This window comes from Ambystoma mexicanum, chromosome 10 (assembly GCF_040938575.1).
Source record: "Ambystoma mexicanum isolate Mex_15411 chromosome 10, UKY_AmexF1_1, whole genome shotgun sequence".
Classification (NCBI taxonomy): domain Eukaryota; kingdom Metazoa; phylum Chordata; class Amphibia; order Caudata; family Ambystomatidae; genus Ambystoma; species Ambystoma mexicanum.
In genome coordinates, this window is record NC_090932.1 from 525439569 (window position 1) to 525454497 (window position 14929).

At 45.5% G+C, this 14929-nt stretch overlaps 1 protein-coding gene across 1 annotated transcript in view; it reads right to left on the reverse strand.

Moving 5' to 3' along the window:
- UBXN7 (UBX domain protein 7) overlaps positions 1-14929 on the reverse strand; it is a 1247298-nt gene that overhangs the window by 40840 nt on the left and 1191529 nt on the right. The window contains exon 10 of the mRNA XM_069618093.1: positions 8929-9008. Coding sequence (XP_069474194.1) covers positions 8929-9008 — 80 coding nt within the window. The remainder of the gene's footprint in view (positions 1-8928; positions 9009-14929) is intronic.

Sequence of the window (14929 nt, forward strand, 5' to 3'; positions counted from 1 at the left end):
CCTGCCGATCCTGGATGAGGCATGTCCATGCTCAGAGCAGGGGGCAGAAGTCTTGTTCGAGTTAAGCCATGCTGCCAGCCTGCTGTGCCAGTCTTTCATCATCTTTTTTGAGAAGCCCAGGCAGCTCTCGCACTCCACCTCCATGTGGTCCCAGGTGCAGGCAGTAAAGAGACTGCAGGTGTTCCACAAATACATTCCGTAGCCCGCATTTGGTGCAAGGCTTGAAGAGGGCCCATCCCTGCTTCTTCTCCTCTGACATGGTTGGATGGCGTGAAGTAGGCCCATGGTGGCCTTTTGGAAACTTGCTACCTCATTGTTGCCGGTTGACGAGGAAAAGAGCACACAGGCTCTTGTACACAAAAATGTAACTTTTACGTGAAAAAAAATTGGAAAAACTTACTAGATGGCTCGGAGAGCAAACTCGAGGACTCCCAACACTGAAGAGTGCAGTAAAACTGGAAGATGGCTGCCAGAGGCGGGGCTTAGATAGAAGACTGTCATTGGATGGGGGCAGTATGACCCAGAGGACAGCAATTGATTTAGAGGAGAAATACAGTTTTAAAGTGAAAGGGAAAGGGAAAAACCTTTTTCTTTTACAGAGGATTCCCAGCCTGACAATGGGGAATATTCATGCCAGACCCAATGCTGGAGAATAATAGATTTGTGAGAATGTTCTATGTATGTGTGAATAAAAAGGTGTAAACTTTCTCGTCTCCATGTATCGCTTTCCAGCTGTCTAAGTGCCTGTTGTGTCATCCTATCTTTCAATTGTTTCAATAGGTCTAACTGGTCATGGTAGATCCTTACATGGTTCAGAAGCCATTTTGGAGGTCCCCCATTAGTATTATCCCACCCCCCCATTGGCGAACCGCTGCAATTTAGTGTGGAGGGATCTCAAGAAGCTATCATGTCCTTGGCGCATATACAAAGCTACTGTGTCTAGCCCTTCCATACACCAATTTATTTCTACCATCTACATCCCATTCTGTGTCAATAATGTGTAATCCTGGCATCTCACGGATGGCTGTAAGTGTTCCTTCCGTCTTCGCCTGTGCATTGGCTTGATATATGCAAGGATATCCCTTACATTTCAGCATATGTTTGTCCCTCCTCTGTATGTGCCTCTCCTGTAGTGCTATGATATCTGGCTTCTACCCTCCAAGGAAGTGCTCTACTTGTTTTCACTTAGTGAGTATAATCTCCTTACATTATGTGTGTTAGTGATATGAATGTCTTCTTATTCCTTGCCCGTTCAAGCTCCTCACAGTCTGATGCATTATGTTATGCAATGTCTATACCCGCCCCCCTTAACCTCTTACCAAATTCCCCCAACAGCCATTCCCTCCCGCCTGCCCTCCGCCCCTCCAAACTGATCTCCAGAGGACTCCAGTATCCTGGTGATCTCCCGAGCAACATGCTGTGGGATTTGAGCCATCATAACAGTCCACAGACTAACTGTGCGGGTGGTATAAGACCCATGTGTTTGATCACCCGATGTAGGGTACCTTACACCTTATCCAGTCCCGCCCGGCACCTCTTCTCTCTCGCTCCATTCCCGTCCATCAGCTTTAAAGAATTCTGTCGTCACCAATGAGTCCTTCTCCGTCAAGGGGGGGAAATCTTGCTTGCAGCTCACGCCAGCCCTGCCTTGATAGACCTCCTTATTGGCAAGCCTCTCTAGGTCACTCAGTGCCCTTTTCTTTTGTCCTTTTGTCGTTATCGTTGACCATTCCCATACCTTCCTCTTGTGGGACTACCTAGTCTGCCTTTGGACCATTTGTGGCACCTCCTCGTCTTCCAATTTTAATATTTTCACCCCTTCTTTGCATGTGGCGATCCAGTGTTGTAATAATCCAAATGCGAAGTGCCATTTATATCTCACTTGCGCTTGTGCCATGGCTCAGACTACTGGGCCCATCATCCTTCTCTTCACTAGTGTTGCTTGTGCCAAATCCTGATACAGCTGAATTTCTGTCCTGTTAATCCTCACTGGGCCCAATTTCCGGGAAGCAATCAAAAGATGCCCTTTCTGCCCGTATGCCATTATTGCAGCCACCACACCTCGCAGTCTGGACCCCGGCTCCAGCCTCTTAGGTCCTACTCGATTAATATGGTCAATCTTTATGTTTGACATCTCCTCTACAACCAGCAAGTCTGCAAAGAAATGTTGGCCCGTTTCCCATGGGTCAATATCTTCTACTCCTTCCGACAGATTTTTTTATTGGAATTTTTCATCTTCTCGAGAGGTTTTCTAGGTCTTCACTATGAATTTATAAATTCTGCATGACCCACGCTAAGTATTATGCCAGGACATCCGTCTTTCTTGAGTCACTCGTTATTTCGTGTAGGGCTCAGTCACGTCAGCCCTTTCTTCTAGACTAGCTATATAACTTCATTTCCTGTAACAACTGTCAATTCCACTGAGATTGGGAAGGGGGGGGGGTGGCTAGACAGCCATGCAATAGGACTGGTCTCCCGGAGCTCCTGTGATCCTTACAGGCTTTTACAATGAGCATGAGGTTTTGGCAAGCATAAGACTTGAAAATCTAAGTACTGCGTGGAGGAACTTGGCGAGCACAGCTGTGCATGGATTGAGTGCTTTATGCAAAGAACTGACTGTGTGAAGTCTGAGCCACAGCTCGAACGAAGGAGAACCAAGATGGCGGCATATAGCAAAGGGAAAGCCGCGGAGCACGGATTGTCTGAGCAGGACTAAGCTCAAACGGATGTGAGGGCTGAGGGATACAAGCTTGGAGAGAGAGTGGCCGTGTTGCTGCGGTTGGATTGGGCTTCGGGACGTCCTGCACAGTGGGACACCCAAGGGCAGCATGTGAGAAGCGGGCACACACTAGCAACGATCCGGAGAGTGTTGGCGTGGACCGCTGGCATAGGTGACAGAAGTGCTGTGTGAGCCAATTTAGCAGTGTGCCCGCCGATAGAGGCTCTAGGATATCAGAATTCGGAGCGCAGCATAAGGGCAGAGACACTCGTGCAGCAGATGACAATCGGCTGGTGGGAGAACAAATTCACGGATCGCTGTGTGAAGGCTGAGACTGTGCGCAATAGCTGGCAAACGGCGAGTCTCACAAATAGAACAAGGAAGAGTGGACTGTTGTGGCCGCAATTCGGTTGATCAGAGGGATGGCAGCCAGCAGTTTGGGGACCCTGGTGATGAGCAAAACAGCAGCAGCCTAACATCTGGCTGAGTCTGTCCCGGTGGATTTCTGGCCGAACGGGAGTGCGAGAAAGTGGAGGCACAGCCACGTTTTTGAATGCTGAAGGTGTAGGGCGCGGAGAGCACAGCCCCTCTTGCCGAAATAGTGTGGCATGATATGCGACCAGTAACGTGGCAGAATTGTGCATGACACGCACAACACAACGCAAACCACTGATGGACTAGATGATCAGATGAGAGGACATGACATCACTTTTGAACTACCTATGGGCATCCAGCCATGGGTGTCCCAGTTAAGGGCGGAACAGCAGTTGACCAGCCTCTTTGCATGTGAGCCTTTTCCTTCCTCCCTGCTGCACATGCGAGTACCCCTAGCTTGCTAATTAATGTGCTTTCTCACCACAATGCAGTACTCATCTAGAATGTATTCGCTACCGCTGCTCCTCCTACTTGCCTCTCACTACACTTTCTTCAATCATGTACAACTTCCTCATTCCTATTCCCATCATAAAACTCACATCTCGAAACTCCCACTACTTCATCTCCCTTTCACCTACTTCCAACAAACAAAGCAGACGAGCGAACCATACCTCTCCCTAAAGCCTATACCCCTCGCCTCTCTTACTCAGAGACACTTCTCTACTCCTCCTTACCACATCAACTGAACATTGCACTCTGGAATGCTCGGTCTGTATGCAACAAAACCTCCTTCATCATAGACTACTTTCAAGCCAGCTCTTCTCCCCTAGACTGGCAGGCAAAGTGGGAGGCATCAGGCACATACTCTCTGCACGTCTCACATATCTCCAATGCCACGCCCTCTCTCATACCTCTTGAATTCACCATATCTACTATTGAAGCTAATCTCCATCTATCGGCATCCTGGTCCCACTGGACCATTCTTGGATGAACTTGGGCAACTCCTTGATTCTCTTTCCACTAAACACCACCTCGTTCTCTTTTCTCACTTTAATCTTACCTCTCCAACCACTTCTCATAAATGTGAACTTCAGTCTTTTCTTACTGAAAAAGCTCTCCGTTCTATCCATAACCAAGCTACCCACCCTGGGGGAACCCTTTGGATCTCTTATTCATCTCCACCTCTCTATCAGCCACACATACAAGTGTCACACCATCCCTATCTGATCACTCCATTTTTCCCACCACCATCCTCTTTCCACCCCGACCTCTTATCTATTACTAAAAGGAAATGTAAACCTTCTGCAATTCCTCCCTTTCTCTCTGACCTACAGCTATTACTCACCTCCTTCACACCGGACGCCTCTTCCACCAACACTGCCTTCTCCAGCTTCCAATCCCTACTATGCGACTCATTTCCTCTAACTTCACACTACTAACTTTCACCCCTAAGTCTCAGCATCCTCACCCATGGGTCACCCCATTCATACGCAGTCTCCTCAGACATGCTTCGCAAGCGGAGGTGTGCCCAGTCGCACAAGAACCTAAAACTCTACCTTCTCTGCCCTGAACGCTCTCAAGCCTGCTCTCGATAGAGTGGATTTCTATCTCACCCTCAATTAACTCATTCCAACCATCCTCGTCGGGTACACTCACTCCTCCTAAACCTATGACTATCAACTCCACTCTCACAGCTAATGAACCGGCTGAAAACTTTGCTGCCAACATTTCAAAAGTTAGAGACTCTCTCCTGACCTTCCTCACACTCCACCTACTCTACCATCATCCCCTGTATCCCACTTTAGTCATACTACCACTGAAAAAAAGCCATCACTACTAATGACGGCTAAGACCTTGTGTGCGCCATCACTCTTACTCAGATTGTCAAGCCTATTGTCCCTTTAGTGGCCTCTCACCTCGCTGAACTCTTCAATTTGTCAGTCGACTCGGCTTGCTTCTCCTCTATTTTCAAAACAGCCACAGTCCTCACTCTCCTAAAAAAGCAAGGGGTTGTCCCAAACCTACTGGCTAACTTTCGCCCTGTGTCTCTCCTTTCACACCACTATAAAATGATCGAAAGAGTTGTGTTCAACCGTCTTAGACATCCCCAACCTTGGAGAGCCCACTACAAGCAGTTTCCACTCTCGTCACTCTACGAAAACTGCTCTCATGAATGCATCCAAGTCCACTGCTTCTGCTAAGCACTCCACCTATGCTCTATCCTAATTCTCCATGACCTGTCTGCTGCCTTCGACACTGCCGATCATTCAGATCTCCCGAATACTACTCTTTCGTGGGATTCAGGATCAAGCCCTTGCCTGAATTAAACACTAAATGGCACCTCACCAATTCCGTTACCTGCAGCAACACCACCTTAACTCAGCCCTCTAACTGTTGGTTTTCCAAAAGGCTCTGGTCTTGGGTCCTTTCCTCTTAACACTCTACACTTCTGTTCTTGGGGCACTAATCTCCTCCTTTGGGTTCTCGTACCAACTTTCAGGGACGACAACCAAATCATCATCTTATCTGATCTCTTTAACATCAAAGAGTGCAAAGCTATCTAATATTTAATGCCAGAGAGACAGTTTGAAATGTTGGTAAACTACCAAAACAGAGGCGCTCTTCCTTCCTGCCAAACCCTCCCTCACATCCGTTCCCCTGCCTATGGAGTTCGCACCCGACACTCTCCCCTACTCTTCTTCAGCTAGAAACCTCATCAGATAAGACCATTTTCGCAACATTTCTATACTCAACTCCAAAACTGCAATGGCAGCTCGCCTCAACCTCCTAAATATTAGGACAGTCAGTCATCTCCTTTATGTCAAGCACCTTTTGACCACTCTTGTCTTCTATAAACTGAACTTCTGTGACAGCATCTTCTTTGGTCTCCCCAACTATGCTTTGTGTCCGCTCACCAAACAACTTCACTATAGGGATGCTCTTTGAACTCCCTCACTTGACACCTACTTCCTTGTACCATCATCAGGCGGCTGGCTGACAAAGCAAAGCGGGTTCATACTCTGCGTTCCCTTTAGGATTTATTCAAAACTACAGGAACGTGACCAGACTATGCAAAGAGATATTTATCTCTGTAGGAGCACCACTGTTTAGATACTTGCGCTACAAGACACCAGTAGTTTTAACATTAACACAGCAAAGGAAACTCATTAGCAAAAACTAAGCATGCAGAATACTGGAACGTTACTCAAGAGAGCACCGCTGGTTAGATAATAAAGTTCCAAGACTATAGTAGTGTTTTTACATGGCTAACTCAGCAAAAGAAACTTGTTAGCAAAAATGACGCATGCAGAATACTGGTAAACTACTCAAGAGACCTAACTTACAACCAAATATTGCCTTGAGGACGACCGAGGGGTTGAAACACATGTCTGCTGTTTTGAATGCAAACAATAAATAGCATTGAGTAGAATTGATTATTCGGACTGAGTAAATTCTTTAATGATTGGGAAATCAGACTACACAATTACTTAAGTGCAGCGCAAGTTACCGGCACAACAAGCCCATCCACATGTTTTCTGATTAGAGGTGAAGGGGAACACCTCAAAGTGCTGCTGACCTCACACTATTGATCAACGGCCGTAATGCACCAACTCACAGTTCAAATACCTCTATTCAACTTTAACAACTGGATGGTAGCTGCCCCCAAGCAATGTGAAGGGCCAAAAGACTCCGTAGGGGAGGGTTACATGGCAGAACAAGATACCATTGTGTACATCTAACTGTGAAGGTAAATCAAGTTGCAACAACACAGCAGACTATTTGAAGTCTATGGAACAAACAAAACATCCCAGGAAATTTCATAAATATTGGCAGATTAATGTCTCAGCGATCAGCTTGGTGTTGACAGAGAAACACGATGTGACGAAAAAGACAACAAATTGCTGCAATGAAATCTTAACAGGGTGGAATTAGCACGCCTCACAAAATAGTTATTCATAAATGTGTCAAGAACAGGATGGCGCGGTACTGTTGCAAGAACAGGTCCTTGAGACTCAGTGACATCATGGCAGGGATAACATGGGCTGTTTTATTTAATTAAGAACAAAGGCGATACGCTGGTCTTCTCTTTCCATCTACATAAAGCATGTCATCATGCAGCCAGTTCATGAGAGTGTGACCGCATGTTAACCGATAAACATGTCCTGTTCCACCGCAGAAGTAATTTAGAGCCTACCAATAATATTCAAGCATGATGTGGTAGCACATTTTTATGGGATGGTTTATGGGTGGGATCTTAGATAAGAATTGTCCAATTATTATTTCTGGACAGATAGAATTATATATGTAGCTTAGTAAAGGGAACCAATGACCAGGATCGATAGGTTTTCATAACTGACATCAAAATCGCTATAAAATCTTGAGTGAGAGCTTGGCTGTTAATCTTGTTTTTCCCCCAGCATATATTGCAATAAAGCTGGGTTACCTTGCATTTGGCATACCACAATCCACTCTGTGTTGTCTCTGTTTTGGCAAATACGAGTTAGAGGGCTATTTGGCTTTTTGACCTCTGTTTCAGCATGACGGGACGAGTAAGAATGGATGATGCAGGACCAACTATTGCCCCTATTTGTAGTGTATAGTCAAAATATGAAATGCTATAGAATGCAAAGGTAGAAAATTGATGGGATGTGTCCCAGCAGTCTTTAACAGTTAACTCTGCTTTAGGCTATCCTGGGCATTTATATTCATAGCGGAATTTGTATTTGCCGCTACGGTTATAAGCTGTCTATCATATGTTAACTAAGTGTTTGTTGAAGTATTTTAAGGGATTAATCATGTTATGTAAACTCCTCTTAAATTGTGATGCAATGAAATTCTTTTCCTTTTGTAAAGATTCTTTAAGAATCCTATACAAATAAAGAAATAATAAATGCAATTGCGCTAACTAAAAAGATAGCAAAAATTGAAAAATGTATCTGCTTATCTTAAGGCACATTTAAAAGTAACCGAAAATCCCAATGTTAAAAGGCTAGGGCGATACAAAAATAACCCTATTGCACTGCATTGAAAGATGCTGTGCGCAATGTTCAAAAGTTACCGAAGAAGGTAAAAAGTAGAAAGACAAAAGGGAAACAGTTTCCACAGTATTGACAGTCTGAAGGGCTAATTAGTTTCCCCCTGACGCATGAGCAAAAAGGCCAGGGAATTGAAGCTGAAGGTTTCACTTCTCAGTACAAAGTCAGGACAGGTCAAAAACAAAACGTTTGGGAGTCTATAGAAAATGGAAAGGGAGGAGGGGGGATGGGGGGGAAGAGTCCATAGAATATGGAAGGAAAAAAGCCTAAAAGAAAAAGTGTTCCTAACAACAATGAGTGGCCAGAGAGCACTGTGAACCACTTAGCAGAGCCTAGGATATACCCCGATGTCACAAAGAGAAGGAACGAGCACTGCTGCCGCTTCGGCAGCTGTCCGTCTTTAGCACTCTTCGATGAGATGCATGAACCTATCTGAAGCTTTACTATGCTTCACTTCATCAATGTGTGTCCATAAAGGGTGCAACAAATACAAACAGTACAACCACTGTAAAAAATAAAGAAGGTGGTCTTTATTAGAGTTATGAGAAAACAAGAATGGATACACCAATAATACTGAGTGCTATGCACTTGCGTAAAACACATCACACTTAATAGACAACCACGGACAACATTATGAAATACAGATTTGTGTTTTTAATGATTACTTAGCCTGACAATTTGCAGCACTGACTGTGTTTATGAGGAAGTACAAGAGACTAATATAATTACTACACAAGACACCAGACAACATTAGTAGGTTGAGCTACTGCTACCAGAAAAAGGTTTACAGAGACTCACCATAAGTTTAGCCTGCTCAGGGAATGCAATCTGTTCTCTTTTGCCATCTGGATATCTCAGCATGAGATGTGCCTTTGGTCCTAGATCAAGAAAAATAGAATGGTATGAACAGTGGGCAGAAGGCTGAAGCCAAGGGAGGGCAAATATACTTTATTTAAAAAGGATGGTTCAAATACGGTTTACTCTAGATCCACTTACAACAAGGCTGAACGTATTGCAGTCTCCGTTTCTCCTCTTCATTCCCTGGCCCTCTGCACAAGCCCCTAACTTCATCACTAAAACTCAGGACATCCTGTCCTCACTCTCCTCCACACCACTCCCTTCTCCCTCATCCGCTGCCGGGCCTCACTTGCTTCTCCTCCCTTACCTCCTACTCGCCTCTTTCTCTCCGATACCACCTGATGCGGTTACTAGACCAGTCTGCAAAACAGGTGCTCCACTGCTCATCTAGAACTATAAAGGACATTATTGTCTACCTTGCTCCAGCCTTGGCATATTTCTGCGATCACTCCTTTGCCACTGGATCCTTCCCATCACTCATCAAGCACTCCCCTGTGCACCCCTCTCCACAAAAAGCCTTCTGCCGACCTTTCCTGTCTGGCTAACTGCTGCCCTACCTCCATTACCCCCTTCCTGGGCAAACTCTTGGAGAAGCTGGCCATCTCCCAGCTTATCCCCCACACTGATTGAGACTGTTGGTTGTGTCCATGACCACCAGACTGGCTTCTTTACTGCCAGAGACACAGAAACTGCACTCCTAAACACCCATGAAGACTTGCTCTCTAATCTAGATTCCAACTCTCCTTTCATTCTCATCCTTCTTGACCTTTCCTCGGCCTTTGATACAGTCAATCATGCCACCCTTATAAATCGGCTCTGTGATATCCTTGGCATCACAGATCTGGTACCGGACTGGTTGACGACCTTCCTCTCTGACCGACCGTCCCAAGTTCAACTGAGCCCTTTTCTCTCCTCCATCTCACTCTTCACCTGCGGTGTCCCTCAGGGCTCCATCCAATGACCTTGGCTTTTCAACATATATCTGACCCCAGGGTTCAAAATTTAGGGCAGCTGGGAGGTATTTAGCTCTTGCTTCTAGCACAGAAGAGCCTGTTTAGCTTGAAACCAACAGCTACTAGGAGCTACTTTGGGCTCCTGGGTCCAAATGGTGCTTTCCAAACATAGAAATGTGACATTAACTGTGTATTTTAGAATGTTTATAAAGATGAATTAGAGCACATCTAATATACATTGAAACGCAATGGTTCATACAAAATGGACACAAAGTTAAAGGAGCATCTCTGGTAGCTCCTTGTTCCCCTGGGGTAGCTCCTGCCTACAGGGTGATTATGCCAGACACCCAGGAGCTGGTTTTATCACTGCTGATCGAATCGCAATTTCGAGGCCCCTCTAGCCCATTTGATCTCCACTTTCTCTCCTAAATTCCAGTGTTATGCTGACAACACGCAGCTCTCCTTCAAGCTTCCCTCCTCTGGCTCCTCCTCTTTCTCTCTCATTCCAGACTACCTGTCTGCTATTCAGGCATGGTGCACTGCTAACTATCTCTGCCTTAATGGCAATAAGACGGAGATCCTTCTCATTGGGATCCCTGCTCTCTCCTCCCTCCCACACACTGGCCGCCCTCCATGGGCCCCCTCCCCACACCCTTCTGTGAGGATAAAAAACCCTGGTGTTGTCAACTCTGCTCTCTCCTTCTCTCCTCATATCACAGAATTGCCAAGAAGGCTGATTATCAGCTGCACCTCCTCAGAGGCATTCTCCCTTTCCTCACCTTCCCCCAGGACCTCAATGTCTCCAGAGCTGTGGTCCGCTTCAGGCTGGACTACTCCAACAGCCTCTTCCTCCATCTGTTTAACTGCTCCCTCCGCCTCCTTCAACTAATCCAGAATAGGACTGCAATACTTATCCTTGGCCTCAAGCCCAGGGGCCGCATCTCTCCAGCCCTAAAATCTCCCCACTGCCTCCCCGGCTGCTGCAAGGATCAAGTTCAAGACCCTACATACCTTCCTGCTAGAGTCGTTCAGTCTTTTAGCTCCAACTCTTTGCAGATCAGACACTTTTCCGAGCAGAGAGTAGGGGTTAGATCTCTCTCCTCTGCAGGTGCCTCCCTCCGGAACGGCCTCCCTGCCCCTCTCAGACTTCAGCCAGATCTCCTTAAGTTCTGGAAGCTTCTCAAGACCTTCCTTTTCTCTTCCCCCTTCCCTCTCCCCCTACCCTGCTAATGTCCCCGTCTGCCTCTTGACTGGCTGCCTGGTTCATTCCGATTCTTACAGTTCACCAGGCCTGCCTCGTCTACTACAGCACTTGGTTCCACCTGCCCGCCCCCCCTCTCAACCTACACTTGCACTTCCGGGCCCCTCCCCCTGCACTAGCCTGGCTGGGTGTAAACCCCTTCCAGCCCTGTACCTTGCAATTAGCACATTGACCTACCTTCCCGTGCGTTCTCTGCATTCCCTGGCTCTGTCCACCTGACCTCCCCTGGCACTCGCTTATCCCACAGGCCCTTCCCCCCTGACCGGAATTTCCCTCCCCCTCCCTTGCACTTCTTGTTACTGCACTTGCACAATCAAAATGTCACAAGGCCTAGTAGGACCGGTTTTGTCCTCAATGTCCCACCCACCCCATGTCTTTTTGCGCCTTGAATCATATTGTGTATAGGTCAATTATAAATACCCAATAAATAAATAAATCCAGTCATGCAGGATGTATTGGCAGATTTAAACCTGAACAAAACCTTTTGTGTAGTGGAACAATGGACTTAGTTGAGACTGGGTACACAGCTAAATGGAATGCATTCTCCACCAAATGCCACATCCAACACATATGATTCTACATGGTTTTGTTCATTTCTTGTGGACATGCCAAAGAAAGGCCTTTGTGAGAGTAAACTGGAGAATAATGATGTTAGTACTGAGGTGCACTGACGAAAGCAGCAGCTAGTCATCTGGCATCATTGGCATGCCCACAAAGTATGGACTACATACTGACGCGAAACTTAAAGAACATCACTGCCTCCAAGTTTTCCACCTTGCTATCATCCAATTTGCAGTCATTAACCAATTTTGCTGATTCTTCCGCTCTAGTTGATCATCTTACTCTTGTCATTAAACAAGTTGTTAATGAACTAGCCCCCCTGAAGATTAAAGTAATTAAATCCAAAGCTATTAAAAACACCTGGTTTTCAGAAGAAATCATTTACACCAGACAATCTAAAAGGGCCCTAGAAAGACCTTTGCGGAAGAACCCTAATGTGAACACATTATCCGCCTACAAAAAATCCACACAGGAATTTAAAAGACTCATTTCCAATGCTAAAGCTACTCACTACAACAAAAGAATTATAAATGCACAGTCTAACGTCGGAGAACTGTTTAAGATTCTTGCAGAATTTCAAGACCAGCCTCCACCATCCAACAACATAACAAAGGACTCAGAATGGTGCTATGCCATTCATGATGGCTTCCTGTCTAAAATCAACTCCCATAAGGAAAAAAATCAATAAATCCCTTAACAACGTGGCTCCGCTGCCACCTGTAAAAATCACAACGCATCCCACCAACTCCCAGGGCAAAATACTGCAATTCTCATTCTCTCACTACTCTGAGAAAGAGGTGCTGAAGGTGATACAGAACCTAAACGCCACTTCTTGCCCTGGGGAAGACTGCCCCTCCAGTATTTTCAAGGAATCGACTAATCTTCTTGTCCCCTGGATCACCAAATTGATAAACTTATCTTTTGATGAAGGCAAAGTACCTGAGGCGCTTAAATCCACTTGGATAACCCCTTTGTTGAAAAAAGAAAACCTAGACCGTACCAATGAAGGCAACTATAGACCTTTAACCAATGTACCTTTCATACTTAAGATATTGGATACATTTGCCTATATCCAACTTCAGGCCCATGTTGAAGAGCACAACATCGTAGGCATTCGACAATCAGGTTACAGGGCTGGTCACGGCACAGAAACTGCTATGCTAGACCTTAAGTCCACCTTGGCTGGCATAGCAGATCAAAATCAAGCTGCACTGCTGATGCTGCTCGACCCCTCCGCAGCCTTCGATCTTTTCGATCACAACCTGCTAGTAACGAGGCTCGGAGAGGTCGCGAATTGCTCCACACTGGCATCCAAATGATAGCCTCCTTTTTAGGTCCTTGTATGATAAGGGTCTGTGTGGGCAACAATCATTCTATCCTCCCTCTTTCAAACCTGTGATGTACCACAAGGTTCCTGCCTGTCGCCTCAGCTCTTTAATTTGTATATTCGACCATTGCAGAATCTCCTAAATAAATTGGGTGTCCAATATACAAACTACGCAGACGACACTCAGGTTGTCATCCATCTTAGCAGCCACTATAAAAATGATGTTGAATCTATCTAACATCTATAAAGCCATCCTGGATTGGATGGCTTGCAATTTCTTAGCTCTGAATAACAACAAAACAGAGCTCATGATAGTGTCCACTAAGAACACCCGGAGCAAGTTAGCCACTGAATATCCCAACTTCACAATTGCAATGTTATTACAGTCCAAAAGAAGAACAAGTTACTTACCAACTGGTAACGTTCTTTCGATTGGATGTTCCTCCTACTTATTTCTCATCTTAGATGTATTGCATCCAGCTTTAGCTGCTTTCAGAAAATTGTTCTCGGGAGAGGGAGCCGATGTCGTCGAGTCGATGGTCCCTCGAAGGCCTCCGTCGAGGGTGATGTCATCGGGTGGATAAGTAGCGCCGGTTGGCCTCAGTTCTGTTTTTCACACCTTCTTTATTGAGTTCTCATTGTGTAGCCTGTGCCGGCAGACAGGTATTTGCCTTGCGAGAGTTAGACTGGCAATAACCCGCAAAAATCTACAGAGGGGTAGGTTGGGAGTGCGATGAGGAATACGTTGGAGGAACATCCAATCGAAAGAACGTTACCAGTTGGTAAGTAACTTGTTCTTCGAGTGGATTGTGTCCTCCAACGTATTCCTCATCTTAGATGGACTCCCAAAGCAGTATGGACAATTTTTCTCTGGAGGAGGGGTTAGATTTTTTTGATACCCCTAGATATAGTACTGCGTTACCAAAATTCAGCTCCTTAGACTGGGAAGCATCCAGGCTATAGAATTTTGAAAAAGTATGCAGTGAGGACCAAGTTGCTGCTTTACAAATGGACCTTATAGGAACACCTCTTTGTAGGGCCGTCGAAGAGGCGATGCCTCTGGTGGAATGAGCCCTTAAACCTTCTGGTGGGTCTTTTTGTGCTAATCTGTAGCATTCTGAAATACAAAGCACAATCCAGCGTGATATTGTTTGTTTTGTCACTGACTGACCCAATCTTTTTCCTGTGTAGCCAATAAACAGTTGATTGTCCACTCTAAGCTTAGAAAGCCTAGAAATGTAAACCTGTGTAACTTTTCTTCCTCCTTACTAGGATGAGGTGGAGGATAGAATGCAGGTAAAAATTCTCTGACTTAAATGAAAATCAAATACCACTTTTCGCAAAAAAGGGGATTTAACCTTCAACACAACTCTGTCCTTATGGAACACAGTATAGGGTGGCCCAGAAGACAGTGCCTGCAATTCGCTCATTCTTCTTGCAGATGTTAAAGCAACTAGGAAAGCAGTTTTCCATGTCAGTAATCTTAATGGACAAGTGTGCAAAGGCTCCAAAAGGAGCACACATTAAGAATTTTAGTACCAGATTGAGATCCCAAATTGGTACTTGAAATGGATAAGGAGGAAACACATTAGTGAGTCCTTTTAAGAATTGCTCTATCAGAGGAATTTTGAAATAGGAGCATTCTTCCGACGAGCGCTTGAAGATGGAAAGTGCAGCAAGATAAACTTTAATGGTTCCAACATTCAGACCTCTATGTGCTAGGGTCAGGAGGAAATACAGTACTTCCGGAATAGAACATAGAAAAGGATCGACATTCTTTTCTCTGCACCAGTTGCAAAACTTTTTCCAACGGCAACAGTATAGAGACTTTGTTGCTGG